The sequence below is a fragment of the Hemitrygon akajei genome, chromosome 18 (genome assembly GCF_048418815.1).
Source record: "Hemitrygon akajei chromosome 18, sHemAka1.3, whole genome shotgun sequence".
In the NCBI taxonomy this organism is placed as follows: domain Eukaryota; kingdom Metazoa; phylum Chordata; class Chondrichthyes; order Myliobatiformes; family Dasyatidae; genus Hemitrygon; species Hemitrygon akajei.
Window position 1 is genome coordinate 23,182,456 of NC_133141.1, and position 24,146 is coordinate 23,206,601.

At 41.4% G+C, this 24,146-nt stretch overlaps 1 protein-coding gene across 1 annotated transcript in view; it reads left to right on the forward strand.

The window, feature by feature from the left end:
• Window positions 1–16,956, forward strand: part of hat1 (histone acetyltransferase 1) — a 29,909-nt gene extending 12,953 nt beyond the window's left edge. The window contains exons 6-11 of the mRNA XM_073071087.1: window positions 4,360–4,481; window positions 5,004–5,108; window positions 6,230–6,336; window positions 9,928–10,079; window positions 13,491–13,607; window positions 15,303–16,956. Coding sequence (XP_072927188.1) covers window positions 4,360–4,481; window positions 5,004–5,108; window positions 6,230–6,336; window positions 9,928–10,079; window positions 13,491–13,607; window positions 15,303–15,467 — 768 coding nt within the window. The 3' untranslated portion in view covers window positions 15,468–16,956. The remainder of the gene's footprint in view (window positions 1–4,359; window positions 4,482–5,003; window positions 5,109–6,229; window positions 6,337–9,927; window positions 10,080–13,490; window positions 13,608–15,302) is intronic.
• The last annotated feature ends 7,190 nt before the right edge of the window (window positions 16,957–24,146 follow it).

A 24,146-nucleotide genomic window follows, 5' to 3' on the forward strand; every position in this document is an offset into this window, starting at 1 on the left:
AACATTCTGCAATTATCAACAAACATCCCACTTTTGCCCTTATGACAGAAGGAAGTCAGTGCTGAAACATCTAATGGTGGCAGCGCCCAGGACACAGCTGGGATTGTTGACCTCCATCAACACAACACAACCTTTGTGCGAGGAATGACTCCAACTGTTCAAGTGTATTTTTTCTTTGCGCATTGATTTCAGTTTTATGACATCTCCTTGATGCAACACTCAATTAACTGCTGCTTAGTTGTCAAGTGCATTCATTCTCACCTTGTGACTGGAATACAGCTGTGGTCCACAGTTTTGAACTAGGGTTGAGATGAAATTTAAAGAAAGTGCTCCTAGCAAAACTCAAGCTGGGTATTGAAGAGCAGGTTATTGGTGAGTGAGTATAAATTGATAGCATTGTTTACAACATTACCTTCTATATTACTTTGATTGAGAGTAGACTGACAGGATAGTAATTAGCCAGATTGGATGTTTCCTTTTGTAAACCGAGCAAACTGAATGTTTTCCACATGGGTAGATTCCCATTTTGTAACTGTACTGGAACATTTTGACTTGCTGCAGTTAGTTCTACATCTTGTTTGTTTTCAGAAAGTCTGGACCCATAATAGTGTTGTATAAAGTGCTCTCAGCTGTTTCTTTATATTGTATGAAGTGAATTGAACTGGCTTCTGTGATGGTGGGGGTGTTAGGAGGAAGCCAAGACAGATAATCTACTGGGCACATCTGGGTGACTGTAGTTGCAAATGCTTTAGCCTTTTCATCAGCACACACAGGCTGTGCACTTCTATTTGTTGGAACATAGCCAACTGCATTTAGCTGCTTAACTGCCCTCTACTGTTCAAGTCAGGATACAGCAGTAGAGCTGTTTTGCTGGTTGTGGATTCCCTCAGTTGTGTATTATATGTTCCTTCTATTGCTTAGTTTTCACATTGTTCTTTGTAATAACAGTTTATTTCCAGGTGCATGTTTTGATACTCTTGCAATGCTTTTCTACAGTCTTACTGAACCAAGTTTGGTCCTCTGGCCTAATGATAGTGATAGAGCACGAGATATATAGAACGTTACATCATAGTACAGGCCCTTCAGTCCACAATATTGTGCCAACCTTTTAACCTGCTCAAAGATCAATCCAACCCTTCCCTCCTAAGTAACTCTCCATTCAAGCCAGAAAGTTGTATTGTAGTTAGGCATGGGCCTGCTCCCCACAGTGCCACTCAGTTTTAAGTTCTGTGATCTCTGATTTAGCTGGATGTAATGCCAGAGCACAAAAGGAGTGAATCCTTTATGTGAATGTGAGCCTTGATGTCTGCAAAGTTAGGTGCAGTGGTTACTCTTTTAATTTCTGTCATGCTCCCAGCTATATTTGCCATTGTGTTATCTTTGGTGGGTCTGTCCTGCCTGTGGGACAAGATGCATCTAAAGATGCTGATGGGCTAGTCTATGTGGGTATGATTCAATAGATTGCTGACTTAGGAGATCATAGAGTGAAGTTCTATTCCAAAGGTTTGATGATAGAATTGAAGCTTCCCTTCCTGTGCAATTCTGAATGTCACTGCAATAAATTATCAGGGCATTGTGTTGTAATTGTTTCCTGAAGCTTGCTTTGCACAGACTAGCTGCTGCATTTCCTTGCATTGCAAAGGTAGGTATGCTGCAGGAGTATGTAAAAATTACAGTGTTCTTTGGGGACCTTGAGAAATGGGGGGAGAAAAAAGCACAAGAAATGTAAGCTGTTTAATTTACTCAAGGCTCTCTTGCTTATTCAGCCAATAATACTATTCTCTCTTAACTCTTCCACCTGACCTAAGATGTTGGTGAGGAGATTGAAGCATTGTGTCATGTTGAAATTGAATATTTTGATCGCCGCTAAGTATTATGCCTTGTTTTATATTTCTCTTATCTCTTGGCATGGTAAAGTGAACACCCCCCACCTTAGGGGGCAGTTAAGTGTCTTGGTCCATCATTGGGATCACAATAGGACAACTTGAGCAAAGTCATTGGGTTATCTTTTCTAAGAGCACATTAACAAGATGTGTTTTTATAACAATGCAGTGGCTTCATTGTTATCTTCTGGTATTAGATTTTTATTTTCACATTTTGTTCTCCAAAACTGCCTTTAGATTGCCTTTGTAATTTTCAGATCACATATTCTTTGGGTTGCTGAATTGACCCAAAGTTCAGTTTTGTGACCTCTGCATTTCCCGGGAGATATATGGTCATGGATGGAAGATATGGCATTGAATGGGAGTCTTGCTGCTAAACATCTTTATAACTGAATGTGATTGTCTTGTTTAAATTGCAAGTCATTCTGGATAACCTTCTCATGTATTTATTGGAATGCTTGACATCTAGCCCTGTAACATCATGGAACCAGCCCTAACCAAAATCACGTGACCTTCCCTGACAGTAATTGGTACACCACAATATATCCTTGACTTTGTGGTAACCTTTGTCATGGCCAACCACGCTACTTGAGCATCTTCCACTGTCCACATCAGAGTGTAGATGATGTGGATGTCCCTGCATGATTACACTCCCTGTAAGTGTTTTGGTTGGAGGACCAACCAAGAGCTTTGCAACAAATCAGGGCTCTGTGAGATAGCACTGAATCTTTGACATCTTTGATTTTTACAAAGATTTTTTCACTATAACTAATGTGCCACTCTCCATGTGGAAGAATATATTGTACCAACATACCTGTGATGAGTTTCATGTAGCCTTGCATTTGGTCACAATGTTAGGATGTGGGGTAGAACAGAGATGAGAAAAATGTCTTCACTCAGAAGGCAGTGAACCTGTGGAATTCTCTACCACAAAAGGTAGGGGAGGCCAAGTTGCTTAAGAACATAAAAACAGGATAAATTGGGAGGGGGTACAGAAGAGTGGGAATGTTGTACTGAGTTAGAGGATCAGCTATGATTGTACTGAATGATGGAGCAGGCTTGAAGAGCTCAGTGGCCTGTTCTTGATTTTATTTTTGATATTTCTATGTATGTGTCCATGTCTACTCTGGTGCATAAGTATATTTGGTTATTCTTTGTGCAATCTTGCTGCCTTTAAATAGTTAGCAACTTGAACATGGGAGATTTATAGGCTACAGCTGTAATAGTTGTTGTGCTGCAGTTTTGAAAGCACTACACATTAATTCGAACACACATTCACATTCAGTTACTGAGACACAAAATGGCCACAAGTCTTGTCAATCTTGTGCCTTTAAACTTGTAACTCATGACAACACTGCTTTCAAGACAAGATGATGCCTTTTATAAGAAGGATGGCCAGAAATTATAGACCCTTGGCTCTGTATGTATGTGTGTGTATGTAAGTGTGGGTTGTGGTAAGAAGAGAGAGTCGGACAACTTGATTGTTGTCAAGTTACTCCAACTAGGCAATATGCATATGGAACATTGAGTTCCTTCCTTTCTGATCGAATATCCTACCAATACTCACTATCTCTGCTTACCTCATGTAGAAGAATGGACGATGGCTAATATTCAAGAGCTTAACACCAAGTAAGACTTTGCATTGTAAGGAGTGACTTTAAAAAAATCATCAAAAGAATAATATAACAAGAACTGATTCAGTTCTTGTATCAATACGATGGCACACAACTCTGCTGATACACTGAGCAGCCCATTCCAGATGCTTACCTCTACCAGCATAAAGCGAATGAAGTTGAACTGCCTCTTCATCCAACTTTAGGATGGGTGCCTCTTGGCAGTTGGTGATCAACATTTTCATGTACTTTGTCTGTTTTCTCCTTTATGACGGTCCAGAGCTGCTGCTCCTTTGAGAATGCTTCCAGTTTATTCTGCCTTTCTTGGTAACCCCACCTCTGTTCAATTACCTTCTGCTTCACCCTGGCACCTAGGTGACTTCCTCATGGTGGAGAGCTTGGAACTGTACCCAGAGCTCCCAAGTAGGGCAGGACCAAGGCTCCGTACAAAATCAATCACTGTACATGAGATTTTGCAGAAGCAAGAAATCCAGAGTAATAGACACAGAATGCTGGAAGAACTCAGCAAGACAGTGTCTATGGAGAGGAGTAAACAGTCTCTGTTCATAATTATAGAGCCCAAGACCAGGCTTTCTCTATTATTCCCACACTTTTAGGTTTTAGTCGAACATTAGCCCTGATTCCTTTTCAGTGTTGTCCTGTTGAGTAAGCTTATACTACCACTGCTTAGTATCCATCCACAATCTTGAGCTGTCTCCACAAAGAATCAAAACTGAAGTGATTAAATCATCTGCATCACACAGATGCTAAATGTATTTTAGGGCACATCAACCATCCATTTAAGCATTACCAGGCAAATTTAGGTTGCAGTTGAATGATGATGATAATGCTCTTTTGTGCAGACTGATATTACCTGTCCAGGATTCAGAGAATATCATGAGAGACTACAGACCTTCCTTATCTGGTTCATTGAAACAGCAAGCTTCATTGATGTGGATGATGACAAATGGCAGTTCTTTCTTGTGTAAGTAGACATCTGATGCATTGCAGAGATGTATCTTGTGAAGTTTGTCTAACGGCAGTGTCTAAAGTTAAGATGTACTTGTATTAATTGATTCTGACCAGAGCTATCTGCTGATTTAAAGTTAAATGAAAATATTAAACCAAATACTGCAGCTACTGGAAATCGTAAACAAAACAGTAAATGCAGGAAACACTCAGCAGGTCAGGCAACATCTGAGAGAGAAACAGTTAATATTGCAGGTTCAAGAATCTTTGTCAGAGCTGTTACTTTTCAATGTGTTCTAACTTGAGCCATCAGTTAGTAAAGCAGAAACTGAGACAAAATGTAGAATGAATACAGTCACTAATGAGTACATCTCCACACACACACACACACACACACACACACACACACACACACACACACACACACACACACACACACACACACACACACACACACACACACACACACACACACACACACACACACACACACACACACACACACAAAAAGTTATTTCCCTATTTTTATTTTACACAGGTTTGAAAAGTACCTTGAAGATGGCTCTCCACGTTTTGCAACTGTGGGTTATATGACTGTATATAATTTCTATGCATACCCTGATAAAATGAGACCTCGAATTGGGTAGGTAACTTGGCAGCAAGATGTCATACAGAAATATTCTATTTTGGAGTAAATTTTGAAAAAAAAGTCAAATTTGAGAAATCTCAAATTATCCTGATAAGTGATCACTGTGTTATTGTTAGTTACAATAGAGTAATTTATTTCTCTTTCCATCAAAAGCTCGCATTTGCCAAAATTAGAGATGCTCTATAAATATCCCAAGGAACTTCAGAAAGTCATGATTACACAAAATTGGAGATTGAGACTGAAGAGGAAACAAGGATACCTGACTTAAAGATGAGAGACGTAACATTTTAAGGAGAGAGAGGTAGAAAACAGAGCTGTTTAGTGCCTTGAGGGTTTTTATGTCAGAAGATGTGGTGCCTGTAGTGTGGAGGTGGGAGGAAAAAATGCATACAAGAAAAAATAGCAAGTTTCGGGTGAGAGAAGGGTGCTCTTGGTTAGAAAGTATCACCAGAGATCGGGAGCGGAGTACAAAAAGAGCATCAACAGAGGCCGTGTATGAGGAGAAACTTTTAACACACAGATGTCAATCGGGCAATGTTTGGAAATTGGAGGAGGAGAAGTTGTGTGGTACCTTTGTTCTTAAGGATGCTCTTGGAATTGTGCGTAGTTAAGACAAAGTGTAGTGCAATCCCACTAAATCTAGACAATGCTTACATTAGTACAAAAATCAAAGTGACCTTGTCTGTGACGGAGGCATCAGTAGAGTGGCTACATTAGATGATAGTTGTGAATATTAGCTGCAAAGTTTCTAAGGAGACATATCATTTTTATAAAAGAGCTATTGAAGATAGGGCTAAGGGAAATAGATTGAAATCGCCAACATTGAAAAGTGACTCAAAACCAAGGTTGAGGGCGAGCAGGATGTCTTAGTTAGAATTGCAGGGTGATATATTTAAAAGAGAAACAGGATGGAGCAAAATGTTCCATTTTGGGGGGGTGGGAATAAGACTGGTTAAATAGTGATCCAAGAGAGAGAATCAAAAGGTAGAATGTGAGTGCCAAGAAGAAATAAAAAGTGAAAGAGACCAATAGCTAAAAATACACACTTCAAAGGATGTAGTCTGATACAATTGAACAATGACTTTCTATTAATTCTTTTTGTTTTTTTTTTCAAGCCAAATGCTGGTGCTGCCTCCGTTCCAAGGTGAAGGACACGGTGCACAACTGATGGAGACAGTCCAGAAATATTACACAACAAAGCCATCCATTTTGGATATCACTGGTCAGTCTCTTCACTGGGACATGTTCAACAATTACTTTTGAGAGAGCATGTGAATCGTGCAAAGTAACAGAATTGAAAGCAATTAGAAAATGTTTGCCAAGAGAATTTGCTGTCCAAAGGCAACTATCCATCCTTCCTCAGCTGTTCAATTTCTTTGTGGCCAGGGAGATGTGGTTTGGCAGGGAAGGTGGTTTAAATCTTTTTCTTTAGTCCATTTGTTGTAGTGTTATCTGTTATTCTACTGTAATTGACCTGCTGTTTTTCATTGAAATTAGATAACAGAGAGGGCAAATCCAACCTGCATTCCATCTCCAATTTAAACAGGTCAATTTTCCAGCTAATATGTGTTGACTGACATAAATGATTACCACAGAGTAAAACCAATACTGAAACAGCCATGGCATTTTCAAGCGAAGTGGACTTTTGAAAATCTCTGAATATGGGTATTGTTGGATCTCTGTTTAATTTCTGATCCTGAGTTCTTCCAAGAGTCAAAAATAGCGAGCCATCTTAATTCCAAGATTTCAGTTTATTTTAAAGTGCAAACAAACTAAATAAAAAGCTGAAAAACTCTGCTAAGAGGGAATTAAATATTAAGGGATGTAAGATAAAATAATAAAAGATGGCGTTTCTAAAAAATCTATCACTTTTATGGATAAGATGAGAGAAATTCCTTAGAGAAAGGTGATAAACTGGTAATTTAGCTGCTATACCACTTTCTGCCAGTAAGTGTGAGAAATAAATGAGTTGCCAGCAAGACTCTCTTAACCAAAACAAAAGCCTGCAGATATTGGAAATCCAAAATGCTTTAAATACTTGGCAGGTTAGGCAGCATATGTGGAGTTAATTATTTTTATTAACCACCATTAAGTGCCCTTGAGAAGGTGATGGTGAATCCCTGCTGCCTTTGAGGTGAAGGTGCTCTACGCTGTTGGAAGTTGCAGGATATAGATCTGGCAACTTCCAAGTCAGGATGGTGTGTGATTTGTAAAGGAATTTGGAGATTGTAGCTTTCCATTGTATTTGCATTGACCCAACTCCAGGTGTTTTATCAGTATATGCACTTAAATGAACAATGTTCTAGTTGGGAGATGCTGTCAGAATAGTCTTGATGAGTTACTGTAGTGCAGTGTGCAAATACTTACTGCAGGTATGGTGTAGAAGCTGGTAAATGGAATGATTCCACCAGCATTTTGTGTGTGTTGTTTGAATTTCCAGCATCTGCAGATTTCCTCGTGTTTGCTGAATACAGTGGATTCCAGTTAATTGGGACCAGTACATTTTGGCCCAATTAAGTGGCTGCCCCAATTAGCCAGTTTCATGGAAATGGTTTAAAAAGGTATTTTTAAAAAAAAGTCAAACAGTAACAAATTATTTAAATGAAATACATAACAAATTAGATCACTACCAATACTACTACAGTGCTATGAATTGTGTATTAGTTCCTAATTGTTATCGCCAGAGGAATTGATCCAGTGTACATTGTGTTATTTTGATTGACAGTAAATTCACAGAATCAGTGCAGACACGTCGTACAGATAATGGACAGCCTTCTTACAATGCTTTCCAGCATTGCATCCTCCAAATCTTCATTTTCATTGTAATATTCAAGATGATACCTTCAAATTCTCCATATTTCCCAACTTGTTGATGTAGTGAAATCATTTTATTTTCATTTCTGGTATCTCCAAGCCTGAATGCTTGAAACCACAGTGAGCAAAGCAGTCCTGAATTATCTTAATGTTTATTTCTCACCAACTTTCAGTGACAAAACTCACTGCTTTTTGAACACAAACACACACAACTGACACTATTTGAAAAGTATTCCATCTCAGCATGGTTTGGTATCTAATGGCCACACAAGTGCATGCAACTGATGCTAGTTAGAAACTGTTTGACAGCAGTTTCCTGCAGCAATTAAGTGGCATAGTGTCCCAAATGAACCAAAGGAATCCTGGTTGTTTTCTCAATTAGTTTTTGTTCTTTAAAGAGTTTTCCCAAATAAGACCATAAGACATAGGAGAAGGATTAGGCCATCTGGCCCATCGAGTCTGCTCTGCCATTCAATCATGGCTGATCCTTTTTTCTCTCCTCCTCAGCCCTGCTCTCCAGCCTTCCCCCCATAACCTTTGATGCCATGTCTGATCAAGAACCTATTAAGCTCTGCCTTAAATACACCCAACGATCTGGCCTCCACAGCTACCTGGGGTAACAAATTCCACAAATTCACCACACTCTGGCTAAAGAAATTTCTCCACTTCCCTGTTTTAAATGGATGCCCCTCTATCATGAGGCTGTGCCCTCTTGTCCTAGACTTCCCCACCATGGGAAACATCCATTCCACATCTACTCTGTCTAGGCCTTTCAACATTCGAAAGGTTTCAGTGAGATTCCACCCCCCCCCCCCCAATCCTTCCAGATTCTAGTGAGTACAGACCCAGGGCTATCAAACTTTCCTTGTATGATAACCCTTTCATTCCCGGAAACATTCTTGTGAACCTCCTCTGAACCCTCTCCAGTGCCAGCACATCTTTTCTTAGATGTTCACAGTACTCAAGGTGAGGCCTCACCAGTGCCTTATAAAGCCTCAGTATCACATCCTTGCTCTTGTATTCTAGACCTCTTGAAATGAATGCTAACATGGTATTTGCCTTCCTCATCACTGACTCAACCTGCAAGTTAACCTTCATGGTGCTCTGCATAAAGACTCCCAAGTCCCTTTGTATCAAAGATTCCTGGATTTTCTCCTCATTTAGAAAATAGTCTGCACATTTATTTCTGCTACCAAAGTGCATGACCATGCATTTTCCAACATTGTATTTCATTTGCTACTTTCTTCCCATTCTCCTAATTTGTTTAAGTCCTCCTGCAGCCCACCTGTTTCCTCAACACTACCTGCCCCTCCACCAATCTTCATATCATCTGCAAACTTGGCAACAAAACCATTTATTCCGTATAAGTGGCTGTCCTGATTAACCAATGACCCAATTAAATGGAATCCTCTGTATTTAGGATGGCGACAGGTGCCAATTTAAAAAAGCTGCTTTGCCCTGGATGTTGATGGGTTTCTTGAACTTTGGAATTGCAGTTATCTAGGCATTCATTTATGCTTCTGGAACTGTGTTTTGTAGTTGATAGAAAGACTTAGAGGAAATTGAGAAATTTCCACAGGATATCCAGACCGTGACTTGCAGTCATAGCATTTATATGGCTGGGATGGTTAAATTTCTGATCAGTGGTGAACCCAGGATATTGACTTGGTGATAATGTCGCTAGTAGATGGATTATCTTCTTGTGTCATATTAGCAGAGACTTCTTCATTTTCTGAGGAATTCCAAATAGAGTTGAATGGTGTAATCTCAATTTACCAAAGTAGCAGAAAGTTCAACATTTTTCTTTTTAACTGACAAAGAGATAATCATGAACAAGGGGTTTGATAATGGATTGCTTGGATCAGCACAGACATGGGCCAAAGGGGCTGTTCCTATGTCTATAAATGTTTTTCCATCCCTTAATGTTGTTTTATGTTTGCAGTAATTTCTGTCCCAAATTGTATGCCATTTTTAAAGGGTGTTTAATTTGGAATTTCAGCTGAAGAACCATCTGACGACTTTGTGAAATTACGAGATTATGTTCTTGCTAAACTTTGCCAGGATCTCCCTGCCTTTTCACCTGAAAAACTCAGGAGGGGATTCAGTGCAGAAATGGTAGAAGAGGCCAGAAGAACCTGGAAAATAAATAAGGTATTTGTGATTTACTCACTGTGATACTGGATTTCAAATTGCATCAGGTTTGCCAAATCATACACACTCACTGTCTCTGTACTCTCTGGTGTACACTTTAGGGCCTTGCCAACTTGCCTCTTTTTGCTGGCAGTGGCTCCTATATCAAGATTGCCAGTTTTGGCACAGTTTATAATGCATGTGCACCCACAACAAAATTACTATATAATTCAAAAGTACGGGAAATAAAAGTTCACATGAGTGTAAAAGGGAATATTTGCAGATAGAACTTTATTTCCTGTTTGACAGCAAGATGTAAAGGGATTCCTGAGGAATCAATAAACAATTTATTTTTATACATCTTTGTGTGCAATAGCAGGAATGTGTAGAATGAAATGAGCCAAATTTAGTTAATTTAATAGGTGGAAATGAATGCTTTTAGGATTGTGCTCTCTAGTTTGTATTGCCTCTCATACTTCAATTGAAATGTAGTGCTTCAGCATTAAATTTCATCTGCATTTGTTCTATCAGCCTACCTAATCTCTCATTGAAGTCTGTTACCATCCTCTTCACAACTCACCTATGCCTCCAACTCCATGTGTTGCTTGCAGATTTGGAAATTGTGTCATGTTTTCCCAAGGACTCTAGACGGCCTTGACAGCATTGAAGAACCTGTGCGTGTCATGGTTGTCTTTGAATTGCTGAGAATCATGTGATCTTTCTATCCAGTATCTGCCCTTTGGGTCACCAGGTTTCTGCTGGACTTCTATCTTCAGATGTCCATAGAACTGTTCTTTTCCATTTAGCTTCCAATCCAAGAACACTGTACATTTGCAAATAATTATCTCCTCAATCTCTCAGACATTCTTATCAAACCAGTCCTGGTCTTCTTGTAAGTGAAGCCAAGATGCTCTTTACAGATGCCAATTATGGGGTGAACTTTAGGGCAGTTCAGTGGGCATTCTGCAACTCCTTTTGGCCAGGAATCAACAGGTTGCTTCTGAAGATCTGGTTAAGAAGAGCTACATTGTGGGGTCCTTGAGAATGATCATATTGATCTTCTTTCCTTATTGTTTTTAATACCACTGATGTTTGGAGCCAGGTTGATGGGGACAACAGAGTAAATTAGGTGGAGCAGTCAATGGTACCTGTCAGGGAACGAGTGGTGTGAATGGCTTTCTGGACCCTCACTCCAATCTAACAGACGTCTAATCTAACAGATGCCCATGCTTAGACCAGACTGTTGCTGTGAGGTCTTGTGCTTATCCTTTTGATACAGGATATTGCATATGACCCAATCATGGTTCTCCATAATTTTCAATTTGTTCTTTGTGTTATTTATTTAGGAGATATGCAAAATAATTAATGTTCCAATCATTTTGTAATTAGACATAATTTCTGCTTCGCTTCTAAGGTAGCCACATTTACTTTAGCTACTTATTAAGAATTACAACAATCTGTTTTTAATTTGTCTGTAGCTGGATAACTGTCATTCTATTCTGTTGTTTCGTGGATCATCCATCTCTAGTTTATAGAATTCTCTTAATTTTACAGTTGTTGGCAATGCTACAAATCTCTAAGTCATCTAATACCACTCTTGGTCTATTTATTTCCAAGTTTTTGAGGAATGTATATTTGTTGTGAATGATGGAATACTACCTTAAATATTAATCATTGCTTTTCTGCCACTTCATTTTTAAATCTAATTTTATAATCTACCCTGGTCAACATGTGCATCCAGTTTCTTATTGACAGTATTGGGGAACTGGAGATGGAGCTGATGAACTCAGGATCATTTGGATGGGTGAGGAGTTAATTGACTGGCGATGCAGGGTGGTGGGCATGCAGGACATGGGTAACTGGGCAACTGTCAGGAGGGGGAAAAGGGATAGGCTGCCAGTATAGGGTACCCCTGTAGCCGTTCCCCTCAATAACAATATTGTTGGGTGGATGACTTAGCATAGGAAAGCCATTGTGGTTAGGTGCTTTGGGGGAGAAGTCACAGAGTGGTAGGAGATGGTTGCCTCTCTGACTGATGGCCTATTACTGGTGATGTGTTGGAGGGTTTGACGTTGGGTCTGTTGTTGCTTGTCATCTATATCAGTGATCTGGATTATAATGTGCTAAGCAAATTACAGCAAATTTGCAGATGACACCAAGATTGGGATTGTAGTGGACAGTGAGGAAGGCTTGCATGGAGATCTGGACAGCTGGAAAAATGGGCTGATAAATGGAAGATGGAATTTAATGCAGATAAGTGTGAGCTGTTGCACTTTGGGAGAACAAACCAGTGCAGGACTTGCACAGTGAATGATAGGGCATTGAGTACTATGGTAGAACAGAAGAATCTGGAATATAGATCCATACTTCCTTGAAAATGGCGTCACAGGTAGATGGGGTCGTTAAAAAAAGCTTGGCACATTGACCTTCATAAATCAAAGTACTGAGTTGAGAAGTTAGGACATTATGTTGAAGTTGTGTAAGACATTGGATTATTTGTATGCAGTTTTGGTCACTTATGTACAGGAAAGATGTCAATAAGATTGAAAAAGTACAGAGAAAATTTACAAGGATGTTGCCAGGACTTGATAATCTGAGTCATAGGGAAAGATTGACTAGGTTAGGAATTTATTCCCTAGAGTTTAGGAGACTGAGTGGAGATTTGATGGAGATGTACAAAATTATGAGGGGTAAATGCAAGCAGGCTTTTTCCACTGAAATTGGGTGAGACTAGAACTAGAGGTCATAGGCTAAGGGTGAAATGTTTAAGGGGAACATGAGGGGGAACTTCTTCACTCAGAGTTTGGTGAGGGTGTGAAACGAGCTGCCAGAGTGAATGTGATTCTAATTTCAACATTTAAGAAAAGTTTGGATTAGTAAACGGATGGGAGAGCTATAGTCCAGGTGCAAGTTGGTGAGACTAGGCAGAATAATAATTTGGCATGGACTATCTTAGTGTTTTAGTTTTCTAAGATTCTAACTTGGCCTCATGCTGAATGCAATTGGCTTTATTCAAATTTGAGACACTATTGCAGAGCCATTGTAAACTCATTATAAGCAACTATGGACCACTTCCTTGAGATGGACAGAGACCTAACAGGAACCCAATTCATTTCTACTTTCTTTTCACTCCAAATTTTTGTTCACATTTCTCCTCCTCTCTCCTCACAGTTGCACTGTCTTTTATACTGTGTGCCAGATTTTTCATAGGACAATCTTCATTCTTACCACAGAAGGGCTTTTAAAAATACAACTTCCCAAGGAAATAATATTGTCCAAGGGTTGTCCACCTCAACAGTTTTATATCCTGCAAACTGTCCCCGGTTCCTTTTTTATTTATCCTTTTAACTGTTGCTATGTTAATAAAACAATAACCTGGAGTCTGAAGAAAATTTAAGCCTGCAGACTTTTAATATTTTTACAACTTTTCAGCATCACGCAAGAAGAGTATATGAGATTCTACGGCTGCGAGTGACCAACATGAGTGACCCAGTGCAAAGCAGCGAGTACCGGTTGGATGTGAAACGCAGGCTTGCCATTCCCTTTAAGGTATTTAGGGCAGTATTTTTCTTGCCTAGATTAATGTTGGGAGAGAGCAGAGTTGAAGCAGTTGGGGTGGTATGTTGGTTGTGTGGTGATGGTGTAAGGCAGGTCTAAGCACCCACATATACTTAAATAATATAACAGTAAAAGATCGACTTGCTTGCTTCCTATGATGCCGTGGCATTGATACCCACAGTCCATTTTAACTTCCTCATTCACTTTGGGAACCCAAAGTTCCCCTCCATGTCAAAGTTGAAATGTATGTTCCTTTATCATCACTGTGTCTAAATCCTGGAACTTCCTCCCCAATCACACTGTGGGAGCACCTTCACCAGAAGGACTGCAATAGTTCCAGAAGACAGCTCACTGCCTTCTCAAGGGGCAATAAATTCTGGTTTTTATCTGTGATCCCCAAAAAAATGAATGTTAGGAGTGAGGAAGATCAGCCTGAAGTTATGGAACAACTCAGTTTTTTTCTTGCTCCCCACATCAGTGGTCTTACTTTGCAAGAAAATTGGAGTTCAGATATGATGTTCACTTGTTTCCTTCTAATTTTCTAATACATCGTTCAAAACTGATTGCAATTAAGTTGTTTTGTGCTCTAGGCCGGGTCAGGTGGCATTATTCTTTCCACAGATGACTTTAGGATTTATGATCCAATTATCACCCTTATGGCAATGATTTTACCAAATAATGGAGGATCTGAACTCCCAATGTCTGTGTCATTAGTCCAGTACTATAACTACCGTAGTTAATTACAGTACCTATTTATTGTTCATCTCATAGGTCAAGAAATTGATTGGTTAGTTCCTTTCATAGTACAGCACAGGAGCAGGCCCTTCATCCCACAGTGTCTGTGCCAACCATGCAAATTTTAACCATTCCCATCTACCTGCACATGGTGTATTATCCCTCTTATTCCCTGCCAATTCATGTGACTGTTCAAATGCTTGTTAATCTCCACTATTATATCTGCTCTCACTACTTCCACTGGCAGTCCATTCCAGGGACACACCATGGTTTAAATAAAAACTGGCCTTCTAAATCTCCTTTAAACTCTCCGCCTCTCAGTTTAAAGCTGTGTCCTTAGTATTTGACAGTTCCACCCTGAAAAAAAGACTCTATCTACCCTACCTATACCTCTCATAACATTGTAAACTTTTATCAGGTCATCCATCAGCCTCTAACACATTAGAGAAAGCAGCCCAAATTTGTCCATCCTCTCTTTATAGCACATGCCCTCTAATCCAGGCAGTATCCTGGTAAACCTCTTCAGCATCTTCTCCAAAGCCTCCACATCCTTCCTGTAATGTGACCAGTAATGCATGCAGTACTGTTAAATATGGCCTCACCAGAGCTTTATACATTGTAAAGTTTCTTTTAAAGTAATAATTTGTGTGATTGTCACCCAATCAGCCATTTCTCCCAACCCAGTTATCTCATCTGACATCGCTGTTACAGTGTGGAGTTTTTTCTGTAGTCCTACTAAAGTACTGACATTCTGTTACCCCAGTTCCATTATTATATATTAACTATTGGCTGTGACAGAACTTTTTTCAACAACCATGTAGTATGAGCCAAAGAAGGAGAAAATTATATCATTCTTTTGTTATTTCCTGTTATACAACCTTAGTACAGAGACCTATTTTATAGCTTTGTCATTTAATTTATCATCAAATCTTACTCATTTAATTTTCTCAGAAAAATAAGAAAGAAGCAACACGTCTTTCTCGTTTGATGCCTGAAGATTGGCTTGCACAACAGGCAGAGATGAGTTTGAGCCAAGAGCAGGAATATTTGGAAGAAACCTATCAGAGCACCGTGGAACAGTACCGACGTATCCTGGAGCGATTGGCACGTGCCTGAATTCCTTTGCAATTCTTCCCTCCCCCCCCCCCCCCTTTATTTGTATGCAAGAGTCTAGATTGGTTGACTATGGTTGTTAATGTTGCATTGTGTTTTGCAGTCAAGAGACTTTTGCCAATCACAATCAGTAAGTGGCTTTCCGTTGAAATTGAAGCACTTGAATCAATGTTAAGCCTTTCTCTGTTACAGTGTATACTTTGCTTAAAATTTTGTGACATCAATTCAAACAATATCTTTTAAAAATGTATATATAGAAGCACTGTACTATATTTTTAGAAACATATTTACTGAATTACTTCTGGAATGTCTAGCTGCAATTAATGATTTTGGTGGGAGACAAGGCCAATGGACTCTCTGAAGATGGTCATTTATCAGAGAAAGCCAGTGTCCTGTACACCAGCTATGCTTTTTGGCATTAGATTAAAAAAATTTCTAGTTTGTCCGATTTGATTTATTTTTGGAACTTGAGAGTTCAGCAAACAATTATGCCTTAGTTTTATATCGCTATGTACTTCTGATAAAAATAAATATACTCTGTTATCCAGTTTTTAAAAAATATATATTAAAGGGTGGTACAGTATTCACAGCAAACACTGCTGGTACAATCACTAATACTGGAATTCTACCACCAATGAATAGTCTATAAAGTAAAAGTATATGCAAAGTACCTTTTAACTTCACCCAGCTGGTGAGAATTTGGCATTTGCACTCCATTGGTCTATTGCCTTTGGATATCAATTCAACTTAGATTAGTAGGATAAAGTATCTTCTGTGTCAGCATGGTGGTATATGACTGCTGTGTGAAATGAGTTTCAATATTTGGTCTGGTCAGAAGTACATCTGGTGTGTGATATGTCGTATTGTAACAGTGTTGAAATGGCCCTCTTAATTTTTGGCTGAGAGGGTGCACAGGGAGTCTTACTTTTTCCAACTTGTCTGTATCTGCTTTGGGAGTTTTTGCTGATGTACGTTTGTGTATGAAATATACATAATTCTATTTCCATCATCAACAGCTCTCACTTTTGATGGAAGAATGTTACATGATGAACTTGTGGGGATATCAACTATTTTGCTTCTGTGTTGCATTTTGAAGCTTATTGGCCATCTTTTTTTGTTCCATGAATTCTCATCTGTATGGATGGAGCCAAGTCCTTAAGTGAGATTCTATAAAAGGTGTTTTTGCAGGGTGTTGTGCATCATATTGAACCTACTGATGAATACTATTGTTAAACACAAATCTTAGCATTGCAGTTATGGACTCTAGTTGCAGCAGTAATAGTTCCGTCAACAGAAAAATAAACACATTTGAGGTGTTTCCAGAGTTACCAGTTTTATTTTCACTCATCTTTTCAAGAAGACAAGAACCATTCTTGTAAGTTCTCTTTACATTAATATAAAGAATCCTTTAGTAACTTTTTGAGTAACAGTTATTGTTACAAAAATGGCATTTCTATGACTGAATGTGATTAAAAATGTTGCTTGAAAATTGGATCTGGACCACTTTTGCTGTTCTGAACATACGCTGTATATTGTGCTAATCCCATCTGAAATCTCCACAAAAAATTAGAATTGGCTAAATTTGTGTTAAATATAGACATCTGCACACAGATCATGCTGTTAAATGTGTCTAATTCATTGCTGGAAACTGCCTGAAAAGCTTGCAGCTACTGCACTGATTAGTGGAAATGGTGTCAAACATTGAATGCTCCCCATAACAGCCACAAAAGAACTAGTTTGTAAAAAGCTTCACACTAGGGTAAAAGAAAAAATGTGGGGGCCACGGCAATATGTGAGAGACCACCCCCATGAAGTCCTCTATCCTGATCCATTCACATGCTGCAAGTTCCCCTCTGCTATTGCAGAATGCAGATCAATTAATGAAGCAGTGATCACAGCTCTAATGGGCACTGTATTAAAAAGCTACAATCAGCAATGAAGCTGTCAGATGTTCTATGCAAGAGATGGATGTCAGAGGGATACCTTTCACTTGTCTCATTGACAGCTTGGTACAATGTGCTTCTATTTTTGAGAATGCTCAAGTCCATTTTTCCTTATTACAAAAGGAGGCCATTTCACAGCAATCCTATCATTCCACTATTTTTTCTTGTAACATATTCTCCCCACATTCCCATCACTTTCCCCTAGATTCTACCACTCACCTACACACCAGGGGTAATTTGTAGCAGCCAATTAATCTACTGATCCATGTGTCTTTGGGGTGTGGGAGGAAACTAGAGCACCAGGGAAACCCCACACAGTCATAGGAAGAACATGCAAACTCTACACAGACCAGCAGCAGAGGTCAGGATTGAGGGTAGGTCTTGAACTGAGGCTGTGGCATCCACTAACAAAGATTGCTTCCTAAAACTTCAGCTTAGTGCCAGCATTAGAGGAAAGTCGGGATATATGAGCTGAGATGTCATTGGATGAAAGACTCACCAGGAAAATGAGAAGTGCCCAGACCGATTTCTTGATTTGGCCAATTTAACCCTGACATAATCATTAAGTGTGATTGAGCCCACATAAAATCATTTTCCCCATGTTTGTTGTGTGTCTCTTCCTTACCTGCTAACCCTGACATTCTGTATGTCCCTCTATTTCTCTTTGAGAAAGAGGGTGAATATGCTTGCTCCAGTGAGGAGGATGGTACCTGGTCCTGGGACAAATTGGAGTGAGTATTGTGACTGGGTCTCTTCCTCCACCCCCCCCCCCCAAACCCCACACACACTAACACACACATTCCTTGATCCTCATTATAGAGTGATGGCTGACACCCAAAGAAGGACACCAGACAGTTGCCAAGCCCAAGACAACAAATGTTTTCAAATAGTTAAAGTTTAAAAACAAAATAAGAAATTCTAAAGATGCTGGAAAGCCAGAGTAACATGCATGCATAAAATGTTGGAGAAACTCAAAAGGTCAAACAGCATCTATGGAAATAAATATAAACGGTCAACATTTTGGGCCAAGTTCCCTTTTTTTTTAGACAAATTGTTTAATTCGAGTTGAACAATCAATGTTAGGGCAGCATAAAAAGAGCTACCTTTTAATCAGGAGGGTGATCAAGATTTTAAATGCAGTGATTCGCAGCAGTTTCCCTGAGTTGAGGAGCAACCAATCAGAGGGATGCATTAGAAAGGGCCAATAAAAATAACTCAAGTGTAAGTGGAGTGGCCATTCTTGTGAGTGTGCCAGTGGCTTTGGTTCATCAGGCTTGGGTGAAGTATCTTGTAAGTTTCTCCCTCTCTCCCATTATTTGTTCATTTCTCATCTGTTAGGGCATAGTAGTTTAGTGAGAATGGCAGTGTTCTGTACTGTATGTGGGAAGTCTGGGAGACCTCCAGCCTCCCAGATAAACAGATCTGCACCGAGTTGCAGCTCCTCAGAGAATGTATTAAGGAACTGGAGCTGCAGCTCGATGACCTTCAGCTCATACGGGAGAATGAGGGAGGTGACAGACAGGGGCTACAGGGAGGTAGTCACACCTAGGTTGCAAGAGACAGGTAACTGGGTGACTGTCAGAAGGAGGGGAAATACCCGGTCGAGGCAGAGGCACCTGTGGTTGTTCCCCTCAATAATAAGTTTACAACTTGAGATACTGTTGAGGGGGACAACCTACCCGGGGGGGGGGGGGGGGGGGGGGGCGGCACAATGATTGAGTCTCTGGCACTGAATCTGGTGCTTTGGCTCAGAAGAGTAAGAGGTGAAGAGGAGTGCAGTGTTGATAGGAGATTCCTTTGTCAGAGGAACAGAGACGAAGTTCTGTGGACACAATAGAGATACTCATATGGTATGTAGCCTCCCTGGTGCCAGGATCAGAGATATCTCAGATCAGGTCCATGGTATTCCCAAGAGCGAGGGTGAGCAGCCAGAAGTCTAGGTATATATTAGCAACAATGACATGGGTAGACAAGGTGAGGAAGTCCTGAAGAGATATTTTATGGGGATTAGGTAGAAAGTTGAGAAACGGGACCTCCAGGGTAGGAATCTCTGGATTGCTGCCTGTGCCATGTGCTGGTGAGGGTAAGAATAGGATGATCTGGCAGGTGAATGCGTGGCTGAGGAACTGGTGCGGGGGCAGGGGTTCAGATTTATGGATCCTTGGGATCTCTTCTGGGGAAGGCATGACTTGCACAAAAGTGATGGGTTACACCTAAACCCAAGGGGGTCCAATATCCTTGCGGGCAGATTGGCTAGAGTTGTTCAGGTGGTTTAAATTAATTTAGCGGGGGTTGGGAACCAGAGTGATAGTGCTGAAGATGAGGTAGCTGGTTTACAAACAGAGGCAATGTGTAGTGAGACTCCTAGCAAGGAGAGACTGATGATCAGGCAAAATTACAGTCAACAGAATGAGTTGCAATATAAAAGGCAGACAAAGTCAAAAAGGGTGAATACAGGACTAAAGGAGTCCAGTTCGCTCTGTGAGAAATCATCGCCGACAACACCAAATTCTACTACATGGTAGTATCACTCAGCAATTCCACGGCTGCGAGAGTGATGAGTCTGCTTCAATACCCACCTGAACACATTGAACATCGATCACTGGAAGCTCACCTTTTACAGACATTTGGACTATTGGAGTCTGAGCACACTATACAGTTGCTCTCCTTATCCGGTTTTGGCGATGCTAGGCCTTCAGATCTAACGGACCACATGCTGTGTCTCCTGGGAAATTACCATTCTTGTTTTATTTTTAAAGAACTCTTCATGCAGCAAATGCCTGATCAAGTTCACATCACCCTCACTAATGCACCCGTGAAGAACTATAGGGAGCTTGTTAAAATTGCTAATAGTCGACACTCAGTTAGGCAGTAGTACATCATTCCTCCTTTCTCTATCTCAATAAGCCTGGTCAGCAAGGCCCTCAACATAAGGATGCCCGCGGCTGCAAAACAGACGACAGGCCTGTGCTTTTACCACACTCACTTTGGTATGAATGTTAGGAAGCGCAGATTGCCTAGCAGCTTCGATCGTGCCAGCATATCGGGACATTAGAGGTCTGTGAACACTGTGGGTTCTTGTTGCCAGGATTGTCTATTGTTCTTTATGGACACCCTTTCAGGGCGATGCTTCCTGTGTGACACGGGTGCCAGCATAGCCTATTGATGAGAAGGTAAAGAGAGACAAAACCTTGCTGGAGGTCACCAACGGCAGCAGGAGCCAGCCTTCTGGGACACGACGGGTGACACTGCTTTAATGGGTGACACTACACATGGGTCTTCGTCCTGCCTAAAGCAGCTGGGCCTCTGCTAGGTGTAGATTTCCTGTGTGTCCAAGAACTGTCAGTCGATCTTAAGAACTGCTGGCTTGTGGATGTCAAGGGTGTTGGGTTATTAACCTGCTCCCCCAGTAAGTTTCCCACAACTACTCTGTCAAGCATATACACCACTGCATGTGAGTTTACTCGACTGCTTAGAAAATTCCCAAACTTCACCAAGCCCACATTCTTCACTACAGTCGCAAAACATGGGGCTGAGCACCATATTTCTACAACTGGCCCACCAGTCCATGCCTGTGCACGTAGACTGGACCCAGAAAAGCTTGCAACTGTGAAGGCTGAGTTTGCCAACATGGAAAGACTTGGAATTGTATGCCAGTCAAATATCCCCTGGGCTTCTCCCCTCCATATGGTCCCTAAGCCCGATGGTGGTTGCCATTACTGACGCCTTACGATTGTTACCTGGTGGTCTCATGCATCCAGGACTTTTTGGCACCCTTAGCTGGAAAATTATTTTTCCCCCAAAGTTGATCTAGTTAGGGGCTATCATCAGGTGCCTGTGTGCTTGGAGAACATTCCCAAAACAGCTGGGATAACCCTGTTAGGCTTTAGAATTTCTGCGCATGCCATTTGGCCTGAAAAATGCAGCACAGACTCTCCAATAGCTGATGAACTCCATATTAAAAGACTTAGATTTTCTTTTTGTTTATCTGGATGACACATTTGTCACCAGTGCATCCAAATCTGAACACATATCTCATCTCTGCACACTTTTCGAGAGCTTAAGCCAACATGTGTTGATTATTTCCCCTGCTAAATGCCAGTTTGGGTCTCAACCATTGACTTTCTCAGCCATTGCATCTCCGCAGAAGATGCAAAACTCCTCCCATCAAAAGTAGCCGCTATTATGGATTTCTCACCACCCCGCAATATAAAAACAACTACAGGAGTTTTTGGCATGGTGAATTTCTCTCACTGCTTCATCTGGTGAGCTGCTGAGCTTGTGCTTCCCTTTTATAGTGTGCTTAAAGGAAATACCTCCAATTAAGTGCTTGTCTAGTCAGTGGATATAACCAGGGCATTTGATGATTCCAAACAAGCTCTTTCTAATGTGACCCTACTGGCACACTGGCTGTCCAATGCACCTATAGCAATTACTTCTGACACTTCAGACTATGCTGTGGGTGCTGTGCATGAACAGCTGGTTGGAGGCATGGGCAGCTGCTCATGCTCTTCAGCTGGCAGCTCTGTCCCTCCAAAAAAAAGTACAGCATGTTTGTCAATGAGCTTCTCAGTCTCTATACGACTGTCCGCCATTTTCATTTTCTTGTAGAGGGTTGCCACTTCAGAGCATTCATTGACCACAAACCCCCTCGTGCACGCACTGGCCAAAATATCAGATGCTTGGTCTGCATGGCAGCAATGCCAACTGGCCAATATATATGAGTTCACAATGGATATACAACATATCACGAATAATGCTATGGCTGACCCTGAAGTCCACATTTACTGAACAGCAGTCATGGCCCTGCAGTAGGCTGACAGTAAGTTCAGGGAAGCTGGGGTTTCTCTCCTGTGTGATGTCTCAACTGGTCACACTCACCCTATTGTGCCCGCAAATTGGAGACGGACTGTTTTCAACTCTATACATCACCTCTCGCATCCGGGCCAGACCTTACAGAAACAGATTGCACTAAAGTTTGTTTGGTATGGCTTCAGAAAGGACGAGCATGATTGAACTGCAGCTTGTGTGGAGTGCCAGCAGGAAAAAATTAACCCTCATGTACAGGCACCATTGGCACATTATTGAGGTCCCCAAGCAATGGTTTGACCACGTCAATGTGGCACTTGTTGGTCCTCTTCCCCCCTCCTGCGGTTTTACGCAACTTCTTACCTTGGTGGATCATACCACCAGGGCTGTCCCTCCACCAGGGGGCCAAAGGCTGTCCTTCCACCAGGGGGCCAAAGGTTATCCCTCCACCAGGGGGCCAAAGGCTGTCCCTCCACCAGGGGGCCAAATGCTGTCCCTCCACCAGGGGGCCAAAGGCTGTCCCTCCACCAGGGGGCCAGGGATCATCACTCCAGCAGTGACGATGGCTGCAGGCGTGCCTCGGGTGTTCATCAGCACCTGGGTTGTTTGGTTTGACGCCCCATTTGATATTTCCTCTGACAGTGTTCCCCAATTCATATCAGATCTCTGGGCTGTGATGCCCCAGAACCTCAGCATTAGGCTACATCACACCATGGCGTACCACCCACAGTCCAATGGCCTAAGCAAACGGTTTCGCTGCTCCTTAAAGGCTGCTCTGAGGGCTTCCCTGACAGATGAATGTTGGTATGATCATCTCCCATGGGTCCTTTTGGGGCTCAGAACAACTCCAAGAGAGGACCTGCAGTTGTCCGTGACAGAGTTGGGATATGGGCAGCTGTTACAAGTGCCAAGTGATTTTATTCCTGCCGCCATGACCACCAGGTCGGCCTCTCAACAGCATTCCACCCTCCTCAGTAAATTCAACTCCTTTTCACCTATTCCTACCTCCCATCATGGTGTACAGCACTCTTGGGTTCCTGTTGACCTACATTCCGCCTCGTTTGTTTTCGGCCTCTGTGATGCACACCAACATCCCCTTCGGCCCCCTAACGATGGTCCCTTCCATGTTTTGGAATGGGGAGAGCAGACTTTTAACATAGATAAGAGGGGCAAACCTCAACATATTTCAATAGATCACCTTAATCCAACACACCAAGATTTGGAGGACTCCAATACCATGCCCCTAGCATCACAAGACCATGAGTATGTCAACGCACCTCTGGACAAGCCAGAGGCACCTGTTGTTCCTCCACCCATGGGACACAGGACCTGAGCCAACTGGCTTGTTTGAGTTACAGACAGGCTCACGAGACTGGTTTTAGTGAATTCTGGGGGGGGGGGGGTGGGGGACTGTGTAGGGTAAAGCAATTGGGAGAAATGTACATAATTCACAACCACCAACACTGAGTTGGGGTTTCGCTTTAAGAGGCTGGTCTGATGTGATAACGTAATTACCTAAAGATTTTTAGTATGCTTTGGTGTTTAGGTTTTGGAGTTCAATAAATTGTGTTACAGGCTTCATTAAACATAAAACACCTCACTTTGTTTTATTTGCAAAAACCTACAAGTACATCCCACCTCTCCTGGAAGTTCCGGGAGTCCCCCGCATATTGATAGCGGCTCCCTGAAGCCCGCAAATTATATACAATATCCCGGAAATCAATTTTTTTGAGAGCGAGAGAGCAAGTGACAGATGTAGCAAGAGAGTGACAGAGGGAGTATCCTGGTTGGTCTCTCTTCGTGCTAAGTAGACCTATCAGTTTTCTCTGTGGGCGGGCTTTACAGTCGACCCTCTCTCTCTCTCTCTCTCTCTCTCTCTCTCTCTCTCTCTCTCTCTCTCTCTTTCGTTGTCCATCAGTTCAGTTTAGTG